This window comes from Ambystoma mexicanum, chromosome 10 (genome assembly GCF_040938575.1).
Source record: "Ambystoma mexicanum isolate Mex_15411 chromosome 10, UKY_AmexF1_1, whole genome shotgun sequence".
Lineage (NCBI taxonomy): Eukaryota > Metazoa > Chordata > Amphibia > Caudata > Ambystomatidae > Ambystoma > Ambystoma mexicanum.
The window spans coordinates 1112323282-1112348015 of NC_090932.1; the positions used below are offsets into that span (position 1 = coordinate 1112323282).

Consider the following 24734-nt stretch of genomic DNA (forward strand, 5'->3'; position numbering starts at 1 on the left):
TCCATGTGGAAAAAGGGTCTGAGGTGAGGTGCCGAATGGGTGGGGCCTCGGCAGGGCAATCTCACACCAGAGGCTGCGCTGCCACATGCTACACTAAATTTAAAGGGGAAGCAAAATGTTTCTCTGCCAAAGGTTCCAATACCGTCCCCAGGTTAGACAAAAGGGGACGGGATATACGAGTAAGATAAAGTTTTGTCCCACAGCGCTCTCATTTCGAGCCACCATGTGTCTTGAATCTCCTGAATATAAGCAACCAGGTCTTCAATATTACGCATTGTACGTGTTCTGATTGACAAATCTGATTAATCAAGTTACTGTACCCTAAGTGCTTTTAACAAGTCAGCCTGACTATTATTAAAAGGTGCTCCATCATGAGTGGTGTTCTGGGCCTTCACTTCCGGATAACCTGCTCGTTTCCAAATGGTGTCTGGCCCGTCCCCTATTATGGCAGCGAGCAAGGTCTTTATGTCACTCACTTCAGATATAATTCCCGGGGTTATTCTTTCCAATTCATAAATCCATTCGCCCGCTCCTGATGTCAACATTGGTAGCTTACAGACTAAATTATTCTTGTCCATCTGTGGCCATGGAAAATATTGCAGCCGTCCTCCCCCCTTTTGCAACAATGGGAATTGCATCAATTCTATGTTCTGCCCAACCACAGTCAGCCCTGTGGCTTGGGTGTTACATCTGTAAATTGAATTTTCTTCCACCCTGGTAAATTTCTCAACTTGTTCAAAATAAGGTGTTCTGTCTTTTAGGCTTCTTGATCGCATTCTCGGAAGCCCAGAGCTTTGAACAGGCTGTGGTATTCTCTATGATTTTTCCAAACCTAACCACACTCTTTCTTCCCCTATTCTTAGGCCTGTAGAAGGGGCTTGTGTAGTCTCTTCCTCCTGCTCCTCCACTCCATATTCCGCTCTTTCCTCATCCATAAACATTGTATCATGCTTACATCACTTCGATCATCATCTTTATCCTCGAAATCAAATCTCAAGGGAATTGTCCTATATGATCCACTCATCACTTCTACCAATATACTCCTTTCCCGCCATCTGTAGAGATTCTCCTATACTCTTTTACTCTGGGGACACCACTCAGGGCCCGACCTCCTGCTCAGACAGCAGGTAAGCATGCACCAACATGCGTTTACTCCCTGTGTCCCCACACACCATCCCCACCCCCTCTGATGTTCCCTTGTGCCCCCTCCCTTCTCGCACACAGGTGTTGCCCGTTTTGCTTGATTCTTCTACCCTGCTCCCCCCCCCTCCAGCCTACTTCTGCAGGAGTCTGTCCGGATACATTCTGGTTGCACCATCACCGTCTTGTGGCCAATGGTGGATTTGACTTTTATGGACTTCATTGATTCACGGTGCGTCACCCTTTCTCAACTCTTATGCTGGATTTCCTTTGCATCTTGTACTCATGGTGGCCCAGAATCATGCTGTTCCCATCTTCATCTTTTATCCTGGCTCGCAACATTATGTGTTACTACGGACTTCTGCAATTGTATTCGCTCTCCCCTCTTGCTTCTTTTTTTGACTGCTTACTCTCTGTTCTCTCCTGCTCTCACTTTTCCCATTTCCTTCCCTCCTTTCCTTTCTTCTATGCACTTACTCCATCAGAATTGTCCGAGGACCTAGTATGATAGCAACCTCGTCTGTCTCCTCCCCCTACCCTTACTTGTCCACCCCCCCAGGCACCCTCCAGTACTATCTGAAATGTCGTCAGGCCTAGTACGATAGTCGCTTGTTTTGTTCCTCCTCTCCCTTTCTGCACCCCTCTCCCTCGCCTTTTGTTTTTCTCCGGCTCTACCAGAAATGTCATCAGGGCTAGTACGGTAGTCGCCTGTCTGTTTTCATTTCCTTCCCACTCTTCCCCCTCCCTTCCTTATCTATGTCTTAGCTCTTACATTATCTGATATGTCGCCAGGCCGAGTATGATCGTTAATTTCACATCTTTACTGTTCATGGCCTGTAAGAATGTCATTGTATTTTCCCTTGTTCCCTCCCTTGCCTTGAAGTGCTTTGAAACACATTGTGTATAGGCGCTATATAAATAAACTATATCATATCAGCGTCCATCCTGCTTATGTACAAATTAACAATTTTCCTTTGCATGGCTTCTCCCTCATCTTCATCTGGAGGGTTAAGCCTCGAGTATTTCATCCACCTCGTTACAAAGTCTCTTTTCTCTACTCTTTTCTATTTTCCATTCTATACCTCGATCTTTCTTCCTCCTTTTCCCTCCCTCTCTCCTTCTCTACATTGTCTCCCCTTTCCATCTCTTCTTCCTGTCCCTATTTTCTCTTGTATTCTCTCCTTTGTTTACCTCATTTCCTTCTTCTCATCTCTACATTCCATTCTCTTTCTTTGCCTGGTCCATTCTTTCTGGTTCCCTTTGCTCTTGTTCTCTTCCTCTTCTTTCTCATGTCTTTCTCCAACTTCCCCTTCTCTTTCTTTAGAGTGATCCACATTTCTTCCATCTAATTTAAGCATTATTTGTGCCCCTAAACACTAATTCGGGGAAATCACTGTCTCCTCCCTATTGCTCTTCCTGCCCCTCTGTCTCCGGATTTCCTCCTCAGCATTGTCAGTTTTGCCTGTAACTCACAGCCTTTGCTATATTCATCACGTGCAAACACTGAATTTTGTTTATTTAGTTTTACTCTGTTTAAAACATCTTTGCTGCTGTAAGCGGGGGTGATTATGAGGGATTAGTGTATCCTGCTGCTTCTTTTAATTCCTTCAATGGGCATAGTCCCAGTATTTCAGAAGATGGATCAATGCTCTGGGGAGGACGGGGGGTGGGGCCCTGGGTGCTGTGCCCTCCGCTTCATGCTGATTAAGCATCCACTGTTTTGCGGGTGGCTCTTCCGTCTCTTCCCCAAACATTTCGAATAGTTCTAGAATGGCTAATCGGTTTTCCAATTTCTTCCCTTTATATGCAGCATGCAAATGTGTTGTCGTGTTGCATTACTGATCTCAAAAGAGTGCCTTCCTGCGGCCAAGGCATAAACATCTTGCCTGCAGTGCCCTTCACCCAGTGGGCATGGCACTTAGTAATTGTGTCCTTGTACCGGGGTAATACTTTACGTAAATTAATAAGGGGAGTGTCTCCCATTATGGCACGTTACAATTTAGACTGCAGATACTTACCAATCCTTAATATGAGCTCAATCGTACTCTCTCTATTCACCACCCCTTCACGCTCTATCCCAACAATATTTCTCTTTTACTTCCAGAACCTCTACATCACCGCCCAACACCACAAAACCTACATCCCGATGTCTACCCCGGGCAGGCCCCACAAATGCTGCCCAAGCTCCGGACAATGTCCTTTGGTCCAAACCACATCTTCACATCCTACACAATATACACCAATATGCACAAAAATACACTTTCCACAAAACCTAAACCACTTTACACACTACAGGTGGCACCAGCAATCACTGCACATGTAAATACACTACACATATAATACGGCCACCTTCTCATCATCTGGTGAGGTAACTTTCTCTTTTTATCATATACCGGAAAGGGGATTTACAACGCACTCTTCTGTGACCTTGTCCTGGGAAATCCCACTATTAATTCCTTGTGTGATGTTTAGTGCATTGTCCTCTGCGACCTTGTCAAAGGTATTTCACTATAATCCTTTATCTTTTCACAGTTCCCTAATATAAAAACAATTCCCTCCCCTGTTTTGCCAAGCTGATGCTATATACTTACATCCGGGGATCAGCCAAAGACCTTCGGTATCAAACCTCCCTCAATAAGCCAGCTGCCTTTGGATCGGACATGGATTTCTCCAAGGGGTTTCAGTCAACCTCTCGGAATACACGTGCAATACCGGTCTCCACAGGTCAGCCCGCAGTCCTCGGACTACAGCAGGGAACTTCAACAATCCGAGTGTCCTGGCCAACCATCCAACCAACTACCTTATGTTAAGATATTCTGGAAAACCCCAGTTTTAGCAGAAACGATAGGCTGCAAAATCCTGCACTCAATAGTGGAAATAGTCAAAGTGAAAGGCAAAACCCGCTATTTCAACAATCCACATAAAGCAGGGGCAGTATACAAGTATTAAGGATCTCGCATCACTCTCAAAGCTTCTCATGTAGAACAACGGATTAGAAGTCAAAAATACATCACACCTAATGTAATACTACAATCTTGGTTACCAAAACCTACAGCATACAGGGATTGGTTAAGGGAATTGTAAACATTTAGAATATATTGGGGTTCATCTTTTCATTGGTTATAACCTATCTGATGGCTCCACCGAAGACCACCTCTAAACTGATAATGGTGAATACATGTCATTTCTTTATTCCTTGATTGGTTAAGGCAATATGTACTGGGCGGCACAGCACAGAGTTTTTATTGGTTGGCATCTTACAAACCATCCTTGAGCAATTGACAGGCCGGCAGCACATGAGCCAAAATGGGAGTAGGGGGAAAGAGGCTCTGGAACTCTTGTTTCCAATTAAATAAAATACTATACCTTATTCCTAGACCACGAGGCAGAGTTACCCCTTTGTAGCCGACCTTGCATGGAGCCTTGGTTCTGAGAATGTGTGGGGAGTCAAAGCGGGTGCATATCTTTGTCTGAGCCTACTGAATAGACAGGGTTCTTGAATTATGGGTCACGTGTGAGAGGACCATGTTCTGAGTTATTTCACCCTGCATTTATTAAACGTTTAGCTAATGTGGGCGTAAGTGTTATTACTTTTCTGACCACTACAGACTTGGTCGATCCATTCCTTATAGAGTTTTGAGCTCGTTATTATCCCGCACCTGGCTTTCAATGGCTAGTTGTTCTTTAATTAATCTTGGAGAAATAGGTCATGTGCCATGGGAATTATTATCTTTGTTCCTTCCGGGCCGTTTTAATCCTCCCTAATTTCTGAGGAATTTAAGCAGTGTCCATGTAGCAAGCTGTCAGTGCCCTGAACGGATCTGTATTTCAGTAAATTCAGCAATTTGAGTTGCATGAAGCCTCAAGGCCTTTCATTCATTTCAAGTGTTGTGTTTCTTCCATGTTAGTAAACTTTATACGTGTATCGTTCGTGTTGTATTTTATCGTATACATAGCTTATGTTATGTTTTTATCCACAATCTAGTCTGAAAGCACCCCCTGGTCCGCCGATGGTATGAGTCTGCATACAATTGGCAGTGGCTATCCAATCAAATAGCCAGTGGCCAAATAATCTGCCCATCAATAGACACTCGGGGAGTTGGATGTGGACTGGGACCTGACAGTCCCAGCACCCACACCCATCCATACACACACACACACACACACACACATATATATATATATATATATATATATATATATACACACACACACATCCGCACCCATATATACACACGCACACACCCACCCTCCCCCCTCACCCTCCCTCGTTGCCTGGCAAAGCTTCCCCAGGGAAAGGGCATTTCATATATGGCAATTCCAGATCCAAGAGGACAGGAATAAGGCCAAAGGACAATATGGCCAAAGGAAAGGTGAAAATCTTGTGACACAGCCATTTTAGAGTATATGGTACTCTTTATGGCATTATGCAGTAAAATGCAAAAGAGCAAGAGTAAAACATTCAAAATATGGTAAAAAAATATCCGCTGCCACAGTCGTAACCACAAAGTTACAAAAGAAAGTGTTAGAAGTATATAAAGTATCCTAATCGCACTTCACCTCATGGTGATGTTTGCAGGTTTTAACAATACAAGAAATCCACTAATGAAGACATCATTACTCACTGCTCAAAATGGAGAACTGCCCCTCACTTACACACACTATTGTTCTAGTTGCCACACAACATCATGGTTTCTGCTTCCAGCGTCAATGTCACAGTGCTTAACTTTCAGCATTTCCCATATTAGTGCCTGCCCCTAACACACAACCTCACTGTTCCACCTGCTTACTTCCTCACTCCTCTCCCTGCTCATACCATGTACTCCATCTGCATAGTCTCACTAGCCTGCCTACCCACACCACAGCGTTGCAAATCTCCCGGGTCACACCATAATTTCTCCCTGGCTTCCAATGTGTCACCTGTGCTTACAGACCACTGCTCAGATTATACACAAGCCCAACTCACCCAAGATAATAATAGCTATGTGATCAAGACTAGTACTCCGGAAAGCAGCAAGGCAGAGAAGAAAACTGGGTAGCACAGTGTTATAGAACAACGCTTTTGAAAAGTTCAGTGCATGAAACTCACAGGAATTTTGCTTTAGCAGGTGTATATTAGCAGATCCACCAACAAATTATTCGAGAAAGGGTCCACCTTTCCATACCCAACCTGTATACCGTGCCTGTACTCCTCTGTATCCCCTTTATTCATGACAGTCCAAGTGTACCCATAATAGTATATCCATCTAATGCCATCAAAACCATTGTATCCTATTAAGGCATCCCCTTGTTGCACATCACTGCATTGCTTCACAGCCAGGTTAGTGCCATATCAAACCCAGCAAATACATACAAACATCTTACTCAGAATAAAGGAATGCTCACAGAAATATAGGTACATGTACATTATATCGCACAGAAGATAAGCAGGAGCATGCATGTACAGTAGCAAGTACAGAATATTTTTTCAAAGTTCTAGTCTTAGAGGGGGCTGTTATTTAATTCTTCTAAATAGGGCTATCGCAAGCTCCAAGTCTAGCCCTGGGAAGGAGACTGAGCTGCAGGTGGAACTAGAAATAGCATGAAGAGCAGAAGTCAGACCCAGGAGGCAGAGAATGAACCACCTGTGTGAAAGAGAGCAGAAGGCCAAGTTAATTTTAAAATGAGAGTGAGACAACAGAAAATGAAAGAAGCGCTAGCATGGGGGGTGGAGGGCCTGACTAAGCCACACAAGGTGGGTGGGGCACAAGGATGGGAAGCAGATTAAGACCAAGTAGGTAAAAGGAGATGTTGAGGGCGTGCTAGCAGAGGGACGGAGATTCATCCACATGAAAGGAGAGGGCATTAGTGCTAAAAATTAAAAGAGCCCCAGAAATTGGGGGGGGGCACCAAGGCTGGGAGTTTGAGCCATAGGTGGTAGAGGAGTACTAGAATAGACTTTGATAAGAAAGCACAGGAGGAAAAGAGGTGTAGTGAGATTGATACAGAAAGTGCAGTACGGCTTTGGCACTTTGAACCATTTTCTGTAGGGGGACCGCTATGCAATATTCATCACTGACCTGCTCCAGTCTTTGTGCTCACCATGCAGGTGCCGTCTCTCAAAGGTCACTAGCCCACAAGGCGCTGAAACACAAAATGCATCCAAGCAATTAAAAGTGGAAGAGGATAGAGGCACTGAACACATACTAATACAAGTTTACTGAGGGACTCACTGGAACATTACAACACTGTAAATGTGCTAATGAAAAGGGATGGATGTATTAGTAACCTATCATGTTGGTTTATGGTTAGGAAAGATTTTCATTTTTGCTGCTTTCCCTTTGTTAAGAATGATTTTCAGAATCAGCTCCATGGACACCCTATTCTGATTAACAGGGACAGCCAAACTACATCTGGGTAGTGCGACTAGACAGGCTTAGAATTAGGTGAAGGATTCAGTTAAGCACACAGAACGCACTCTTAAGAATACAAGGTAGGCAGAATATATACAATTAGAAACCTGGACGGGTGAATAACCCTTTCCTATTGGTCAATTTGCAGGCTATAAAATACGGTATAGCTCGCAGTTTCATTAAAGCCCGCAAATTGACCAATGAGAAAGGGTTATTCACCCACCCTGGGTTCCAATTAGTCTAAAGTTTTTAAGACTTGATAAAGCTGACTGTCTCGTACAGTGCAGGGAAAAGGTGGTAAAGCTAACACAAGCTTACTCTTGTTTTACATTGACACCTGAGACCCCTAAAACATGTTACCTAAGGCACAGGGTGGCCAGGCTTCTGTCATTACTGTGTAACATGTTTTGAAAATATTATTATAATCCATACAAAACCATTCCAACCAGGCACGTGGGTTTTACAAATGTTTTTTCCAGTGTTGCTGTGACAGTAAAGGAGAAAATGAGCTTTAAGCAGTTATTGGAGATTCAATGGCAGGTGAATGAGGCTGAACGCGAAGGATCCAGCATTCTGCGATAGTGAAAGCTTTACAGGGAGACAGAAGCAGATATGTACAGATGAATGATCTTTAGATTAGTTTAAGAAGGGTTAAAGGTTAATTTGCTAGCATACCGAGCATGGAAGCACCCATAATGCAGAGTCAAGTCCTCGTGTAATTACAAAGTTCAGTTCTATGTTATGAATCGCGTCATCAAATTTCCAGGGCTCCATGAGCCTTAATATAAAATTCAACCTTGACCGACAGATTTTTTTAGTTTAGCAAATTCATTATTTTCCATTATCAAAAATCAATAACTGATGTTTCAATTTTAAATTCTAAAGTAGTGTAGGTGGATAAACACAGAGGACCTGATTCAGAGGCCAGCTATCAGAGTGGGGTGGGGGTGGTGGAGGGTGCATGCTGTGGTTGATTTAAAATATTTCACTTTTTTTTCTTTGGCCATGGGTTCTAATAACTTTATAGCCCTTCCCCTTGGGCCGTACCATTGTTATGGGACCCCATACCTCGTTCTCGCTGCGCTCAGGTCGTTAACTCAGTCTTCACGGCCCATAACGGCAGGTACGGCCCTCGGGCGAGTTCCATAAAGCTATATTACAGTTATGTATTTAGGCCTTTGACAAACTTCTAACAATTAAAATCCACAGGTAATGAACACGCTAAAGCATTCACTATTAGTGTATATATATATATATATATATATATATATATATATATATATATATATATATATATAAATAACACAGCCACAGTAGTGGCTATGTAGTTATGGTTAGGTTGCTGTTTCCATAGGAAGAGCACTTTTTGGGCGGCTTATGACTCCGCTCCCCCTGGACGAATCCTCACCAAACTTTGCAAAAAAAGTATATGGCCCACTCTGAATTTATTTGTAAAGTTTGGTGAGGTTTGGTCCAGGGGGGGTCCCAAAACTTCTTTTTTCCCCATAGACTGAATGGGGGAAAAACGTTGCGCATGCCTACAGCCCAAACCGCTGGACGGATTTTCACCAAATTTGCGGCAGGAGCAGGGGCTTCGTCCCGAAAGCGTGCTTTTGTAAATTTGGTGAAAATCTGTACAGTAGTTTACTTTAAAAAGACCAAAAAGTAGGTCTAAAAAAATTAGTGATATCTATATCCGCTCCGCAGAGATACTTCCCTGTTCGCTCCGCGGGCAGGACACAGATTGGCTAATGGCCTTGCGTCATGTCCGCGGACAAGCGACGTGTCTGCCGACTGGCTTGAGTGAGGCGTGATGTTCGTCAGATTGTTCCAATGCACCCGCCATCTTGGATTCGCTGACAGCGCCGTGGCGAACAGAGGCGAAATGCAGTTTTGGGGAGTGTTTTGGTGTGTAAGAGTGTTTGGGGAGGTTCAGGGAGGAAGAGATGAGTGAAATGCTGTATTTGTTTAGGTAGCAGGTGCTACTGATGTATTAGCCATGCCCACGCTGTCTGGGATGTTCGTAATTACTGAAAATGAGGGGTGTCCTAAGGATAGTATTCCCGTCCGTGCTGTGCGCAGGAACGTTGAAACTGTTCTAAGGACACGCGTGGTGTCAGCAGACTTTAAAATTGAGTATATGCCGCAGTTAAAATTGTTCAATCTATGGTTGTGATACTGAGTTATAAGTCACCATGGGTGTGATTTGCTGTGGTGGTTATGGCCAGGGCCTAGAGTCTTGGGTGCAAATTTAGTATATGCGGCAGTTAAAATGTTTGATTCTATGGGTGTGATAATGAGTTATAAGCCACCATGGTTGTGATATGCTGCAGTGGTTGTGGCCAGGGCCTAGAGTCTTGGGTGCATGGCCGCAGGCCCTGCACCCAAGACCAAAGTTATAAGCAGTGAAGTTATAAGCCACCATGGGTGTGGTGGTTGTGGCCAGGACCTAGAGTCTTGGGTGCATGGCCATATTTTTGTAAAAATCTAAAACAAAACTGTGAAATGGTGGTTTTGAAAGATAACCTTTATGAAGACTTAGGTGGGTGGACATGTTAATCACACAAATATACCTAGGAGCTGCTTCAGATGTTTAAAGTTATATTTTTGATATAGAGGAGACTACTATAAATTGAATTTATAGGTATGTCTAGTGAACCTGTCAGGATATTTTTCTGTTTTTCCGTAGGTTATGCGGGAGACAGTAAAAAATAGTGTGATTTTTCAATGAAAAAATCGGGAGTCTTGGCTTAAAGGATAGTTCTGGGACTTTTTTTTTATTGTCCCTACGGTTCGGCCATGTGTTTTTAAGCATAACTCGGTAGATCGTAGAAAACTTTCCTATGGACCTTACCCGACTTTTCGGCCATTATCGCACTCGAAATCAGCCGCCATTTTCTGATAATCCTATCATTTCCCCCCGTCGCCCTGGCTCACCTGCTTTTGCGGCACTAAATCAAATCCCCTGCCCCTGAAACAGACTTTATCAAAACATTCATATTCCCCGCCTCTATCCGTGACGTGACTGTGTTGCGTAGGCAAACGCGCCCAGGCGTCTTCTACGCGACTCCACACAGAACCCGGAAATCAACACAGATTAGCTCACAACACAGCGCGCCACAATTCGGAATATGAAACTGTACTTTTAAATCAAACCGCAAGATTGTAAATTTGGTAAAGTACATTTATTTGACATCAAATGTTTTGAGAATATTCAGAGATTTTCATTTTTATTTGCTCACGTTCCAAAAAGTTCGTTTTGAGGCACGCGATGTTCCTTTGCTGTACACAGGGTCTTAAATCATCTCACAATACAGCGCCACAATTCGGAATATGAAACTGTGGTTTAAAAGCAAACGGCAAGATTGTACATTTGGCAAAGTACATTTATTGGACATCAAATGTTTAGAGAATATTCAGCGATTTGCATTTTTCTTTGCTCTCGATCCAAAATAGTTTGTCTTGAGGCAAGCGATGTTCGTGTGCAGTACACAGGGTGTTGGTTTACGATAAAATAAGCTCTTCGGTCGCACTGATAATCGCATGGCTGTTCCAACAACGAGGCACTAGGCCACCACAACGGTCTGTATGTTGCATCTAGCCGTTAGTCGTTAGTACCGCGTAAGGGCATACTTGTACTTGGCGATAGTCCCATAAAATGGTCAGGGTGGGAACGTTCACGCGGAGAAGCAACTGGCGGTTAAAAAAGCCATCCGCCGGTGTCTGGTACTCGTGACACATACAATAATGAAGGATGTACCTGTTTGAAAAACATAAAAAATGAAATTAGTCTCACCATCAGATCTTTATTAAAATTATTCATTTTATATATTAGGTCGGGAAATTATTTCATAGCTAGGACAGTGCAACTGGGTATTATACGTCATGGGGGGGCTGTAGGATACTGAGACAGTCCCCCAGTGCAGGGGTTGACAGGGAGGCAGTGCAGGTGGAGAGTGGAAGGGCCCAGGACCGAGGTCGCAGACAGTGGACCAGTTGTAGCAGGGGAGAGGGAGAGAGAAAGCAGAAGCAAAGAGGAAGGTTTTGAGGTGCTTCCGTAAAAGGAGATGGTTCTCCTCAAGATAGTGCGCGGTACAAAACAATATGCCACATAGAACGAACAAGTACAACTTAACCCGTCTTTAAAGCTACTGTATAGTAATTAAATTGCGGTATAAACTCATCTAAAGAGTTACTTACATTATATTTGCATTTTCCATTGTGTCTGTGCGTAGGGCAGCCCCGAAATACCACTCCTTCTATGCCGACGTTATTTCTTCTAATGAACGAACATTAAATGGCTATCGTTTCTGAAATTTTATTCATTATCGTTTCTTACGTTATTGCACCACACCCCCAAAAAGAAGTCTTTCGGGATGGTCCCGGCCTGTCAAGGTCAAATAACAATAGAACCTTATACTGAGTCGTGGGCCATTCCGGCACTCGAGCAAAAAATCAAAGCAGCTGACCTTCACTTTGAACGAGCACACATTCCTAGTTAGCTACATTCAGTGTAAGGCCATCTCACAGGAGTGGAAATTTACACTCCATCTTTGCATTTTGTCTGCGTGCATTTGCAGCCCCAGAGAACCATAAATACGGAGACATTCTATATTTTTTGAAAAATGATTTATATTACTGTTTGGTTTAATTTAATGCGCAAATGAACAAGGTTGGATAGACACATTGCATGTACACTGAGCAATCACTTTTATTTACATAATACATAGCTACACATATTCAATGGGCCTGCGACATGAGGAGACTCGAGAGAACAGACAATCAAATTACAATCATTTAAACCGTGATGTGTATTTCTCAATGAGCTCTGCTTTAGGTGGACATGGAACAGAGGCAATGTTGGGTGGCAATGCAGTTGTCCCCTGCACAGGTTCATTCACAACTCCATGTATGTGCCTATCTAGGACATCAACAACAAGTCTCTCAATATACTCATATTGCATATCCTCAAACACTGGTTTGATCACCCATTGTTTACTTCTTTTAGTGAAGGCCTTATTGTAGCGAAGCGTCCCTAAAGTTCCAGTCGTCCTACTTTGTTGACGGCCAACATTATGGTTATGTGCCAAGACCGCTAGAAGAGTCCGATTTATCATGCCCTCCATGCCAAAATGCAATCGTTTTGGCCTGTACTTTAGGCACATATTGTGGAACACCTCCAAATCTCCTGGGTGGCAGAATTCCGTGAGTCCCCTCAAATCTCTTGTTATAGTTTTATCAAATACAATCTTTTCAATGGCTTTGTGAGTGGGTGATGAAGGAATCAACCACTTCTTCTTCCGTGCCTCCTCTGTGGACAAATGGCCATGTTCACAATTGTGGAAATGTTGGTTTGTGGTCCAGTGGTGAACGTTGATACAGTGTAGCATTACTGACCGCCATTTTTCCAGTAGAATTTCCAACGACCCTCCACATGTTTTTGAGCTCCACCAAAGATGGTTGCTGATTGACTTGGACCACTGTGAAATACCTTGCATATCTTTTTTTTTACCTGCAGCCGACATTTTTTTATTGATTGTTTTTGCAAGATGCCAAACGTCAAATTGGTGATTTATATTTTTGTACTCTTTTCTCATTTTCTTGGCAATTGAAACGTGTCTGTCCGTGGCTATCAGGTCGATCACCATTCCCCGCGATTGTAGTTCTTGCAATGATGCTACAAAGCCAACTTTCTCCATGGCCACTGAGGATGTACTTTGTGACACCTGCACGACCACCGAACTCACAATTTTCTTACTTTCCATGTCCTGAAAGTGGTAGGTGCAGTACTTGGCTGAAAATCCTGGGCTGTCGCACTGTCCATCACCGGCTAGCCTGAACCGTTTGCCCGCGAATGTACTATCAATAGACATTTTTTCCATTCTCCAAGCTTCGCTAATGGCTGGAAATAGATAATCGGTTTGGTATTTGTAGAACTGAGTTTTCGCAATGAAATGGATTCCCACAAACTGAAAGAAAGACTCTAACTTTTTAAAACTTGAACCACTAAAAAGTGCAGCCGCTGCACAAAGTAGATTGCCTGCTGGCAGTTGCCCCAGCATGGGTTGTGCAGACCATGAGAAAGGATGATATTTTGTACAGGTGGCATGTATTTTAAGGTTAGTGCCTCGAATTGCACGAGTCACATTAATCAATGGCTCCCCACATACTTCCCCACCAACCGAATGCCCACATTTCATCCGAATAATAATATCAATCAAACAACTATCGAATACAATGAATTTGGCCTCTTTCCTTATACTGTCACTCTGCATCCCAGCTGGTTCGGCCTGTAACGTTGAGGACATGTCACTCACATGAAAGGTAGAATCTCTGATATCGTCTTCCGCTATGTTCAGTGATATTGATGGTGTTTCATTGTCGTCCGCTTCATTCTCTTCCATTGCAACATCTGTTCCTTCTCCGGCGATGGGTGAGTAAAACAATTTCTTCAACTTTCTCGCGGTCTTAGTTTTTGCGGGTGTGGATTCTGTGAATTGATCTCCGACTGCATCCGAACTACCAGGAGGACATTCACTATCGATGGCTGGATGTGGTATAGCTCCGTTGTCAATCACTTCATATTCTTCCCATTGGCACAATGCATCTCCAGTCTCAAGTCCCTGCCAAAAGGTTTGACAAGCAACATCTCTTGTTTGCTTCACTGTCTGTGTAGATCTAGTTCGTACACCCACTCGCAACTAGAGGACAGATTGGAAAAGGGATGTTCAGTTTAAACACAACTTACAGTATTGAACTATTAACAGTGAAAAACAACATAATATAGTGACCAGGACACTAACCTTCTTTTGCTTTCTTTTCTTTGAAACTTTCTTGCCTCGAACTTCAACATCAGGACGCTGTTGCTCCGACTCGTGTGTGCATGTCTCCACTTCCTCTTGCGCTGCAACGACTATATTTTCATGATAAGCACATCCATCACGCACTGACGCTCCATCGACTCCCTGAAACATAGAACTTTCATTAGTATGCATAATAATATTGAAAACACAAAATGTACTTGGGGACCAATACCCACGTACATCTCAATAGCAAAACACGAATGAACGCTTTGTGTAGAACATTGAAACGACAATTATTAACGCATTGTTGATCTAGTTAGATGGAACTGTCAAGATCCATACCTCGGGCTCCTCATAGACTTCCATTGATGATATTATTGAAGATGATGCTTCAGTAACTCCCTGAAACGCAGTAATTGCATTAGTATGGTTTTCTATTTTGTTAAAAAGAACATACACTTTGTGCAGGCGTCAACGGCTCATCTAAATAGACCTGCACAAATGATCAGTTGTCTAAAATAAATAATGGATATCTAAATATGATTCGATTTGCTCGATCGTTGGAAGTGTCACCACCCAGAAATCTGCATCAACTACTAGGGGTGATGTTCTTGTAGAAGAAGCTCCGTCATCTCCCTGAAACATAGTACTTGCGTTAATAAAGAAGGAAGTATAGCGGATGTAATCACGTCATATGATCTCGCTTGATCGAACTGTCAGTATCCATACCTCGAAATGCATAAGAACATCAAGGGACGATGTAACTGCGGTGCACACTTCTGCAAGCTGTTGCGCCGACCCGTAACTGCATGCTCCCCCTTCTTCTTGGAATAATGCTCCATCGACTCCCTGAAACATAGGACTTTCATTAGTAATGAACACAATATTGAAAAAAGAAGACACATAGGAGGGCGACGACAGAAGGACATATCAATGGCTAAAAACGAAAGAAACATTGTGTGTAACAATCATGCTACAAGAATGCAAGATCTGATGATCTCCATCGATGGAACTGTCCGGAAACGTACCTCGAGCATCTGAGTGACATCAACGGTTGTCGTCAATACGTTGGACTCCTCAGCATCTCCCTGAAAGACAGTACTTGCATTATTTTGGATAACAATAATTATAACTGAAAACAAAGACTAGAGGACGAGTACAAGGGTGTACCATTATGTAAAATAATTACACAATAAATTAAAACTATTGATTTACATGCCTAAAACAAGTCAGTGGCAGAATAGCCAAGTAAGATTACCCAATAGGCGCTTGAAGTGGCTGATGACTGCAATAACGACACGGATGGAGAATCTTCCGCCTTCATATTGAGTGGATACATAAATGGGGAAATTATTGTTAGCTAATGCTACACACTACCGCAAGGCCGAGAGATAAATACGTAAACTTGACTCACCAGTGGAGGGATGTGGACGAATAGAGTGGGAATAGCGGTTGAGAGCAATTTTCGCCTCGCTCGCGGTGTGTTCTTCTTTATTAGCAATGATGTGGAGTACATGTCTGAGCTAAAGTGCCTGCTGCAGATGCGGTATCGATCACCCCTCTTGTCCGCAAAGACTTCTAGGACTCTACTTTCAAGCTCAGACGGTGGATATCCGCAATATCAGACCCATTCTCTTATCTGATCTATTGTCTTATGGAAAACATGCATTATAGTACCTTCAGATTTATTATGGGTCTTCGAAGGGCAACCGCCAATGGAACAGGCAGGCATTGTGGAAAGTTCTGAAAAGTAAAGATCAACAATTCTCTATGAATACCAATGTGTTAAAAAATTAAATGACACATAAAAGGCTCAATGCAAGGTTCGTTTTGGTTCTTGGAACTATACACGTTATTCACATGCAGAAAAGTATTTGAATAACTTTAAAAAAATAGAAAAATAATTTGACTAAACTCAGAACATGTGACTAGTTCCTTGCATGTACTGTCTTGAACAAAAAGAAATTGGACGCAAAATGATTATGGTACATGGCCTTACCTTGACGAACAAACAGTTAGATTCCGGGATCAGAGTAGTTTCTTGTCGTAGAACAGGGAGCAGTTCACAGGTTGCAAACTGACGAGTTTCCTCGAAGTGGTCACGGAAGTTCACAGAGACGAAGAGCAGATAACCAGCACCTTCACGGGTTGACTAGCAAAGCGCAAAGAAGTTCTCATTAGAAATATGAAGTGGGTTATAAAGAATTCGAAACAGGGGTGTGTTTGTGAATGAATGACGTGTATATGTCGTGGCATTATGCGGTTTGCAGGGGGCCGTCCAGCGTGAGGGGGGATGCTTGGCAGGAGACACGGGGTCTGGAGGTAGACATGGGAACAACAACCCATGCTCTATAGACCACTTTGAAGTGTACATGGTCTTTGGCACCTCTTGGCCTTTATCGCTCCCTGACAGCTCCACTTGCCAGCACAAGTACCCCGGTGCGAACTGCCTTTGATAGGGCGGGGGGTGGATTGGGGCGGTGGTCGTGCAGACAAGACACAGGAAGACTCGTGAATGGAGACACACTTATGTGGATTGCAGGGGGCCGTCCAGCGTGAGGGGGATGCTTGGCAGGAGACACGGGGTCTGGAGGTAGACATGGGAACAACAACCCATGCTCTATAGACCACTTTGAAGTGTACATGGTCTTTGGCACCTCTTGGCCTTTATCGCTCCCTGACAGCTCCACTTGCCAGCACAAGTACCCCGGTGCGAACTGCCTTTGATAGGGCGGGGGGTGGATTGGGGCGGTGGTCGTGCAGACAAGACTCGTTTGCCGCAGGGCCTCACCAAGGAGAGGCCATCTAACTGCATGTAAGAGGCAGGCTGCAGGATCTAGTACATGGAAGGCAGGGGGGTGAGTTTATAAATACCTCACCGTCCCAGGAGAATATATGGGTGCAGTTCACCCTGGAGACCCTGGATGCCTAGGCTTGATGCCAACCCGCAAAATAACATATGTATGTCTGCTGCATATGGGTTCAACGGTTATGTGGATTGAAGGTGGGCGGCCAGCGTGAGGGAGGATGCTGGCCGGAGACATGTGGTGTGACAAGACAAGGCACAGGAAGACTATTCAATGGAGACACACTAGATTCATTTAAAAAATCAAAACAACCATTGTTAAAATATATGTTGGGTTTTATTTTAGATCTTAATTTCAATTGAACATAAATAATAAACATTACACATTGTAAAGTTCCGGTTGCAGCACATCCAGGGAAAATCCGCGGTATTGTCCACTGTCTCGGGGGAAATGTTGTCTAATGGCAAGTACCGCACAGGCAGGTATTACTCTCCGAACGCGGTGTCCGAGCCTCCCGTGAAGCCACCAAGTGAAGCAACGATAGGCCACCAGCCTGTACCACCTGTGAAAAAGAAAGATGCAAACTGTATTAAAATGACAAAACTTTCTTATCACTGTCGATTCAGGTAAAAAATGTCATTCTGCTTTGAAAAAAATTCTATCTAGAAAATGCACAATATGGAACCAATTTACATGCATTCGAATGATATGTAGATGTAATTTTATATGTGGGAGACGACCATGAAATAGTAGTGGCATCACTGACATCACAACCAGAGTATACTTACTCGTTACTCGGATTACGCGGACGAACAGTGCCGCGAAGTTCGTGCATAAGCACCATCATCATCCTCAACACGGTCCGTGAGAGGCAGGCTTCCCTGAACTCTGGCAGCTCGGTGATGCATTGCGGACTTGGCTCGCCTTCCGAAATGTAGGCCAAGCACCCGGAATTTTCACGGCAGCAGCAGTTCTCCTCCTCAGTTGGCATTAGCTCGCACCGATTGCACGTGCACCAGGTGGAGACGCCGTCCATGCGACATGGTCCAGGCTCTTCATCCGTTGACTGGTCCTCCCAACTGCCGTCCGAATCCCCATCGTTTTCGCGTGCTTGCCTTTCCAGTAGTTCTTCCTCGGTGTACTCGGGCTCGTACATATAGGGCATTATTGTAGCCATTGTGTGGTAAAGAAAGTAAAATAATTTACAGAGATGGTACAGGTGTGCACAAGGCCTAGATGCGGCGAAGGTAGCTGACCAGAGCACAGAAACGAGTCACAGAATACTCAAAGTAACACAGAGAGAGTAATGGAATCGAAAATCTGCTGCTGTGTGTTGTGAAACGGTGTGTTTATACTTATTGAGGAAAGAGGCGTCCTGCCATTTCCATGGCGACACTTCATTAGCTGAGGCGCAGCGATTGTTGACACGAAACGTGCTTTGGCGTTGGGAAATGGGCGGTACGCGTCTGCTGATGTCAGGCTCAGGGGCGGGGGATTTGATTTAGTGCCGCAAAAGCAGGTGAGCCAGGGCGACGGGGGGAAATGATAGGATTATCAGAAAATGGCGGCTGATTTCGAGTGCGATAATGGACGAAAAGTCGGGTAAGGTCCATAGGAAAGTTTTCTACGATCTACCGAGTTATGCTTAAAAACACATGGCCGAACCGTAGGGACAATAAAAAAAAAGTCCCGGAACTATCCTTTAAATCGGGAGTGTTGGCATGTATGTATTAGCTATGCAGATTTAGTGGCATTACTTTGTTTATATGGAATCATAAGAGCTGTACATGTACTCTGAATAAAATATGCATACCTGTACTTTGTAATCATTCATGTGTATATGCATGGAGCTGTAAGTAGAAATCTTCGAGACTTGTACAGTAGTTTTTGTAGTAGCTGCTTTCCAATGATATGAGACTTGTATTCAGAGTGATCAACAGTACATTTGAAGTGCGGAACTCTTATGATGGAGTTAGATTTAGAGGTCTTGAATGTGATTGGTGGATGGTTGTGTGACTGCTTACCTGTATCCAATGTCCAATGAGGGAATGGAACCGAGAGTGATGTGGAAAGGGTAGAAGGGCTAGCTAAGAGTTACGTTCCGCGTGGGCACCGCGGCTGTCCGCGGGTAGGGCGTGCCACATACAGGGTTTTCCAGCAAATCCAGCATGGAAAGGGGACTGTAGGGATCAGCCAATCCGATGTTGACATTGCTGATTTGTGTAGAAAGAGAGTGTGTAGTGAAGATGGCAGAGGTGCAGAAAGTCAGGGATTTTGGTGCTCGGAGATATGTTTGTCCATGGTTTACAGCAGTATTCTCAATGCAGGCATGTGGCAAACAATTTCGATGTTAGAGGAGTGGAGGTGGTGTGGTGTGGAGTGATGTGACTGACTGCAATGCAGAGGCAATTCTCCAAGTTTGTAGAGATATGCATAGGATTAACTGTCCCCATGTGGTAGTTTTGCACTATGGTGCTTTCCATTTGGGCTACGTGAGTTCCCCTACTTTGTTGGCAGATATGGAACAGTTGGTTCAAGCAGTAATCAACATACTTCCAAATGCGAATATCATTTTTTCTGGATTACTACCTACAGCAATATGGGACAACAGTTATGTGTTTTGTCCGCAGCAAAACATTGCTAGGTGTGCCATCAATCGAGGCATGCGTGCTTTCATGCTAAGAGCTGGTATGTTTTTCTGCAACAACGAGAATATTGGTTCGAGTAATGCTGCTTATTTTGAAGCAGATGGTGTTTCTTTACCTTTTTTGGGAAATGCCATGTTCTTTTGGAATGTAAGGGTTGCTTTGGAACAGGTTATGTGAAGATTTTAGTTGTAAAATAAGAAGAAAAAAAAACCCAAAAAATACCAAATAACAGGTGTCTGTCAGGCATCTGCAAAAAAACTTTTAAAAAACGCTCTTTTCAGAGCCCACCTTAAAGGGGAAATAGGGAACACTATTTAAATGCACATTCACCACGCTCAGATCTTCTACATGTCCGCGGACATGGCGGTAGTCTGCTGACAGCGCGTATTACATACGGGCATTCTGGGGTGGAGAGGCATGCAAATGAGAATGAGCGGAGCTATGGATTGGTCAGTAAAGTTTAGTTGGTGTGTTGTGTAAGGAGAGATTTAGTGAGGACGTCTTTTTCCTGAGAGAAGAAGAGATAGCTATGGCTGTGTGTTTTCGAAAACAGATTATCTGGATTTTGGGAGACTCATGGATACATTGGTTTGAGGTGCATGCAGAACATTGTGGGGTATCTGCAGATCTTAGATTTCCTCATGTGGAAGTGTACTGGCAAGGAGTGCGTGGAATGAAATGGCTGGACTTGGTACCGCTCTGTGCTACCTTACAGACAGAGCGTCATCCTGACATAATTATAATTAATTGTGGAGGGAACAATTTAGGATATGTGTCTGGAATTTCTTTGCAATTTGCAATGAAAGAAGGACTTGAGAAGGTCATGGACATGTTTCCAAATTCCCAAGTAATTTTTTCTCGTATTGCGCAAAGACAAATGTGGCTGCGTTCTTCTTCATTTGGTCCACAAATGGAGAAAGCAAGGCGCAATGTCAATAAGGCTGTTTGTGCCTTTCTAAGAGATGTTGGCATGTCCTCTTTCCACAATGAAAATATTATGTTTCGTAGCACATTCATTTTTCGCAGAGATGGAGTCCATCTTACATATGCTGGCAATCAGATTTTTCTTCGAAATGTACAAAATGCATTGCAACCTTTTTTGGAATTATAGTCATCTATTTTGCATTGGATGTTGAGAAATCCAAGTTTTTCAAACACACAAAACACCACCAAAAGGCTATTTTCAGAGCCACCACTTACTCCCAGAGAAAAGTGCATTGGTTTTGCTAGGGCTGAACCCCAAAATGTTATCTGTCCTAGGACTGTCCGCGGACTTAAAAAAATGCACAAGGACCTGCACTGTTTATTTGATAGTAATATTTTTAAACTGAGAAAGGCGGCTCTGAAAAGAGCCTATTTTGGGGGGATTTTTGTTGTTTTATATTATTTTGGCTTTTTTACATACGACACACTAGGAGAGGAGGGGAAAGGAGGGTAAGGAAGGGACACCAACCACAGGGATAAGAAAGGGCAGGTGGAGAGAGGAAGATGTAGGGTGGGCCTTATTTAGGTAGGTAGCAGGTCTTCTGGTGGTCCGTGACCGTAGTCTCGAAAGCACTTCGAAGACTCTCCCCCCTGCAGAGTACTGCGTCATAGTACATACACAATACTGTGACCCTCGAAAGGTAAGGGTCAACAGCATCGCGAATGGCCTGTGAAGCAGCTGGAGGGATGCGCTCCTCTTGTGGTGAGAGGAGTGGAAACGGAGGATGCTGTGGAGGAACTCAACCTACTAGGTTCATCACAAGGTACAACCTTGTGAATTTCCGCACTGTGGAACGAAGTTAGGTGTCGCTTCATGGATGTCGTACCAAAGCTGTATGCAGCACGTCTCCCACGACTCAGCACTAATTCGCACTGGTTACAGGTGACCTTGTCCGCACGTGTTTTTGGTACGTTACCATAAACGGTAAACAACCGCCACACCCAAGGCTCCCGGCGAGTGCTGGTAGTAGGGCGTTCCTCCACCTCATTCTCCTCATCCTCGTTCTCTACATCCTCATGCGTGTTCCCCTCTGCAGGCTCTTGGGGAGGTGGTGGTGGTGGAGGGTTTGGGGGTGGTGCTGAGGCTGATGTAGCAACAGCAGCCATGGATACAATTAGGGTTGATGAGGTAATCTCAGCTAGAGCACTAAAGGCAGCAAAAGTCAATCTGCAATAGCCAGAAGCACAATGAAGATCAGCTCTGGGGTGTGGCTTTTTATAGGGATGGAGGGGTGCGCCTCAAGAACCTATCGAACACTCAAAAGCGTTCAAAAAGTTACAAAAAATATGTGGAAAGCCAGGGCCATTGCCTGGGACATGTTAAATGGTGATTTTCTTACTGTAAATAATTTGAATTGTCTGAATAAGTTATTTTAAAATGTTGGGCATCCGGACAGAGTCCGCAAATTAGGACACACGTTCAGCGTGGGTGCGGTCACATGATGATGTCGGGAACACGTCCGCGAAGGGAACGGGTGTCTGCAGGACAGCAAATGCGCAGGAACGGTTGTGCGCATGCGCGCGGGTGTTCTACGGACAGTGTTCGGGTCCTGAAACTAATTAAAAGTGCGACACAGGTGAGACGGACAGTTATGGACAGGCGCAATGCGATATTCGCAACACTTATGGGTATGGTGCGCATGTGCGTAGATGTTCTGCAGACTGTACGTCCAGGTATAGTGTCCTTAGGACACCTCCATTTTGTTTGACTACAGACATCCCAGACAGCGCACCTGTTCTACGGACAGTTCCATCTTAGTTGCTAACGGTACGGACAGGTATAGTGTCCTTAGGACACCTCCATTGTGTTCATTTACTGACATCCCGGACAGCTGGTGTGTTCTAAGAACAGTTCCATCTTGGTTGCGAATGGTACAGAGAGGTGTAGTGTCCTTAGGACATCCACATTTTGTTAATTACGGACAGGCGGGACAGGCGCGCTGTCTGCGGACATTTTACCTGCTTTTTTAAAAAAATAAGATACAAAGAATTTCTTTACAAGAAACATAACATTTTTTAAATTATATACATATATACAAATTATGAAAGAGGGGGAAGCAGAAACTGATACAAAAATAGAGGATTTAGGCCTTTGGAGAGGATGGATGGGAGTGGATGAAGGGATGAAGTCTGATCAAAACGTCTATTTTGTTCTTCACGGTTTGGGGATAGTTCACTGGGATATGGAGAGGGGGCACAAGTACAGGTGGGACAATGGTACTTAATTTTTTCTTTGATGTTGTCTTCTACTAACTGTTTCAAACTATTGCAATTTTCGTTTAGCATGTCTACTTTCTCTTCAATGTGTTTGAACGTCTTTTCCATTATGTCTTTTGGAGTCACATTTGTATGGTCTGTAAAAAATAAACATATATATGTTAAGTACACATTAGGTAATGATTATTAATTTCCTTGTATAGACACATGTCTACCATTATTATCAATGTTTTAAGACATTTCCTCATCTGGAAATTTGTCTTCCAGCCACTCCAAAGTACTGCACATTTCTGTGTGAAAAACAAAAATATATTAATTATACTGTACCTCACACACAAAGTAGAGCAATCTATACAAAAAATGAAGTTTACTTACTAGTTTCTGGTAAATTGTATTCGTTGTGTTGTGTAGGTCTACTGTTGCTTCTAGCTCTGCAGTTTCTGTGAGGTAATTATGTTGGAGGTATATGTTTTTTGTTATGGTATAATACATTTTATTACATATTGTATTTCAATGGCTGGTTGATGTGTTAAATATGTAGGTTCCACTGCTTATTTATTAATATATGTACTGTGTATATGTGCTGCTTTTTCAACTTGCGTAGTGTTTAATATGGTATGATAGAACAATTTCAGATACCCCCTGCATGTTTGGGTAGTGTTGATGTTGTCCGTGACCGTCCGCGAACATCAACATCATTGGCGGGGTGTTCAGTATGTTCTAAGTTACTTGTATATAAAGTAAGGGAACCCTAGTACACATCTATCAAATTTACACTATGAAAATGCATATTCAGTAAAAAAAACTTTGCTAAAGGGACATTATGGTTAAGTTGCACTACTAAAAACCTATGAAAATCAGTAAAAAAAACTTTGTTAAAGCGACATTATGGTTCCAAGTAAAACCGAAAAAACACTGAAATTCGCCAGTTATGGTAAGCTAAGCAACCATAACTCGCACCACCACCCTGCAATGCTAAGACTAACACCCAGGACATCACAGATGATATCACAAATGTCAAAATGGCAAAACAGTTTCCAAGGAAAGAAAGATGTTAACCATACCTTTAAGAATAGTGCATCACACATCCAAGGTAAGTAAGAACTATTGTAACTGTTCACTCTTAGAGTTACAGTTACCAACCAACTCTTTACAAGTAAGTAACTTTTAAACACGTATTCTCTTTTCTAGGCAAAAGGCCTAGTCCCCTCAAACGTCTTTCCCTTATCCTTTGAGCACAAGTATTCTCAGTGGCAGAAGGGGGGTCACTAGGATCTAGTGACCAACAGACAGTGTTAGAATAGGTTCTGAAGTAGCAAGTCAAACTTCCTTAGGAAAACTGGGCAAACAGGTGTGTACTTTACTTTAGAGTTAGAATAGGGTCCAGGGGCTTCACAGAAGACACCCTAGCAGGATTCTAGCAGTGGGACTGGGTGCACTGGATGAGAGGCCTCCCCATCACAGAAAACACCCCACAGCTACACAAAAATCCTAAAATACTTAAGGTAAGTACATACCCAAGCCAACATAGTACCTCAGCATTGAAGAAGATTTTGCAGCAGGAATACTGCAGGATCTGCAGCCAAATACCTGGTCAGTGGATTCCTTGTCGTGGTGACTGAAAACAAGACCTCGGAAGGAACTTCACAGCAGGGATCAATGGAGAAGGCTCTAGGCAAGGTTTTCCTCACGGCTGAATGCGGTTCTGTGGATTTGGTGCCTTTTCAGGGAGCATAGAAGAAG

The 24734-nt window shown here is 43.5% G+C and overlaps 1 protein-coding gene across 1 annotated transcript in view; it reads right to left on the reverse strand.

The window, feature by feature from the left end:
• LOC138492039 (poly(ADP-ribose) glycohydrolase-like) overlaps positions 1-24734 on the reverse strand; it is a 1720160-nt gene that overhangs the window by 977506 nt on the left and 717920 nt on the right. Inside the window, exon 9 of the mRNA XM_069618967.1 lies at positions 7200-7263. Coding sequence (XP_069475068.1) covers positions 7200-7263 — 64 coding nt within the window. The remainder of the gene's footprint in view (positions 1-7199; positions 7264-24734) is intronic.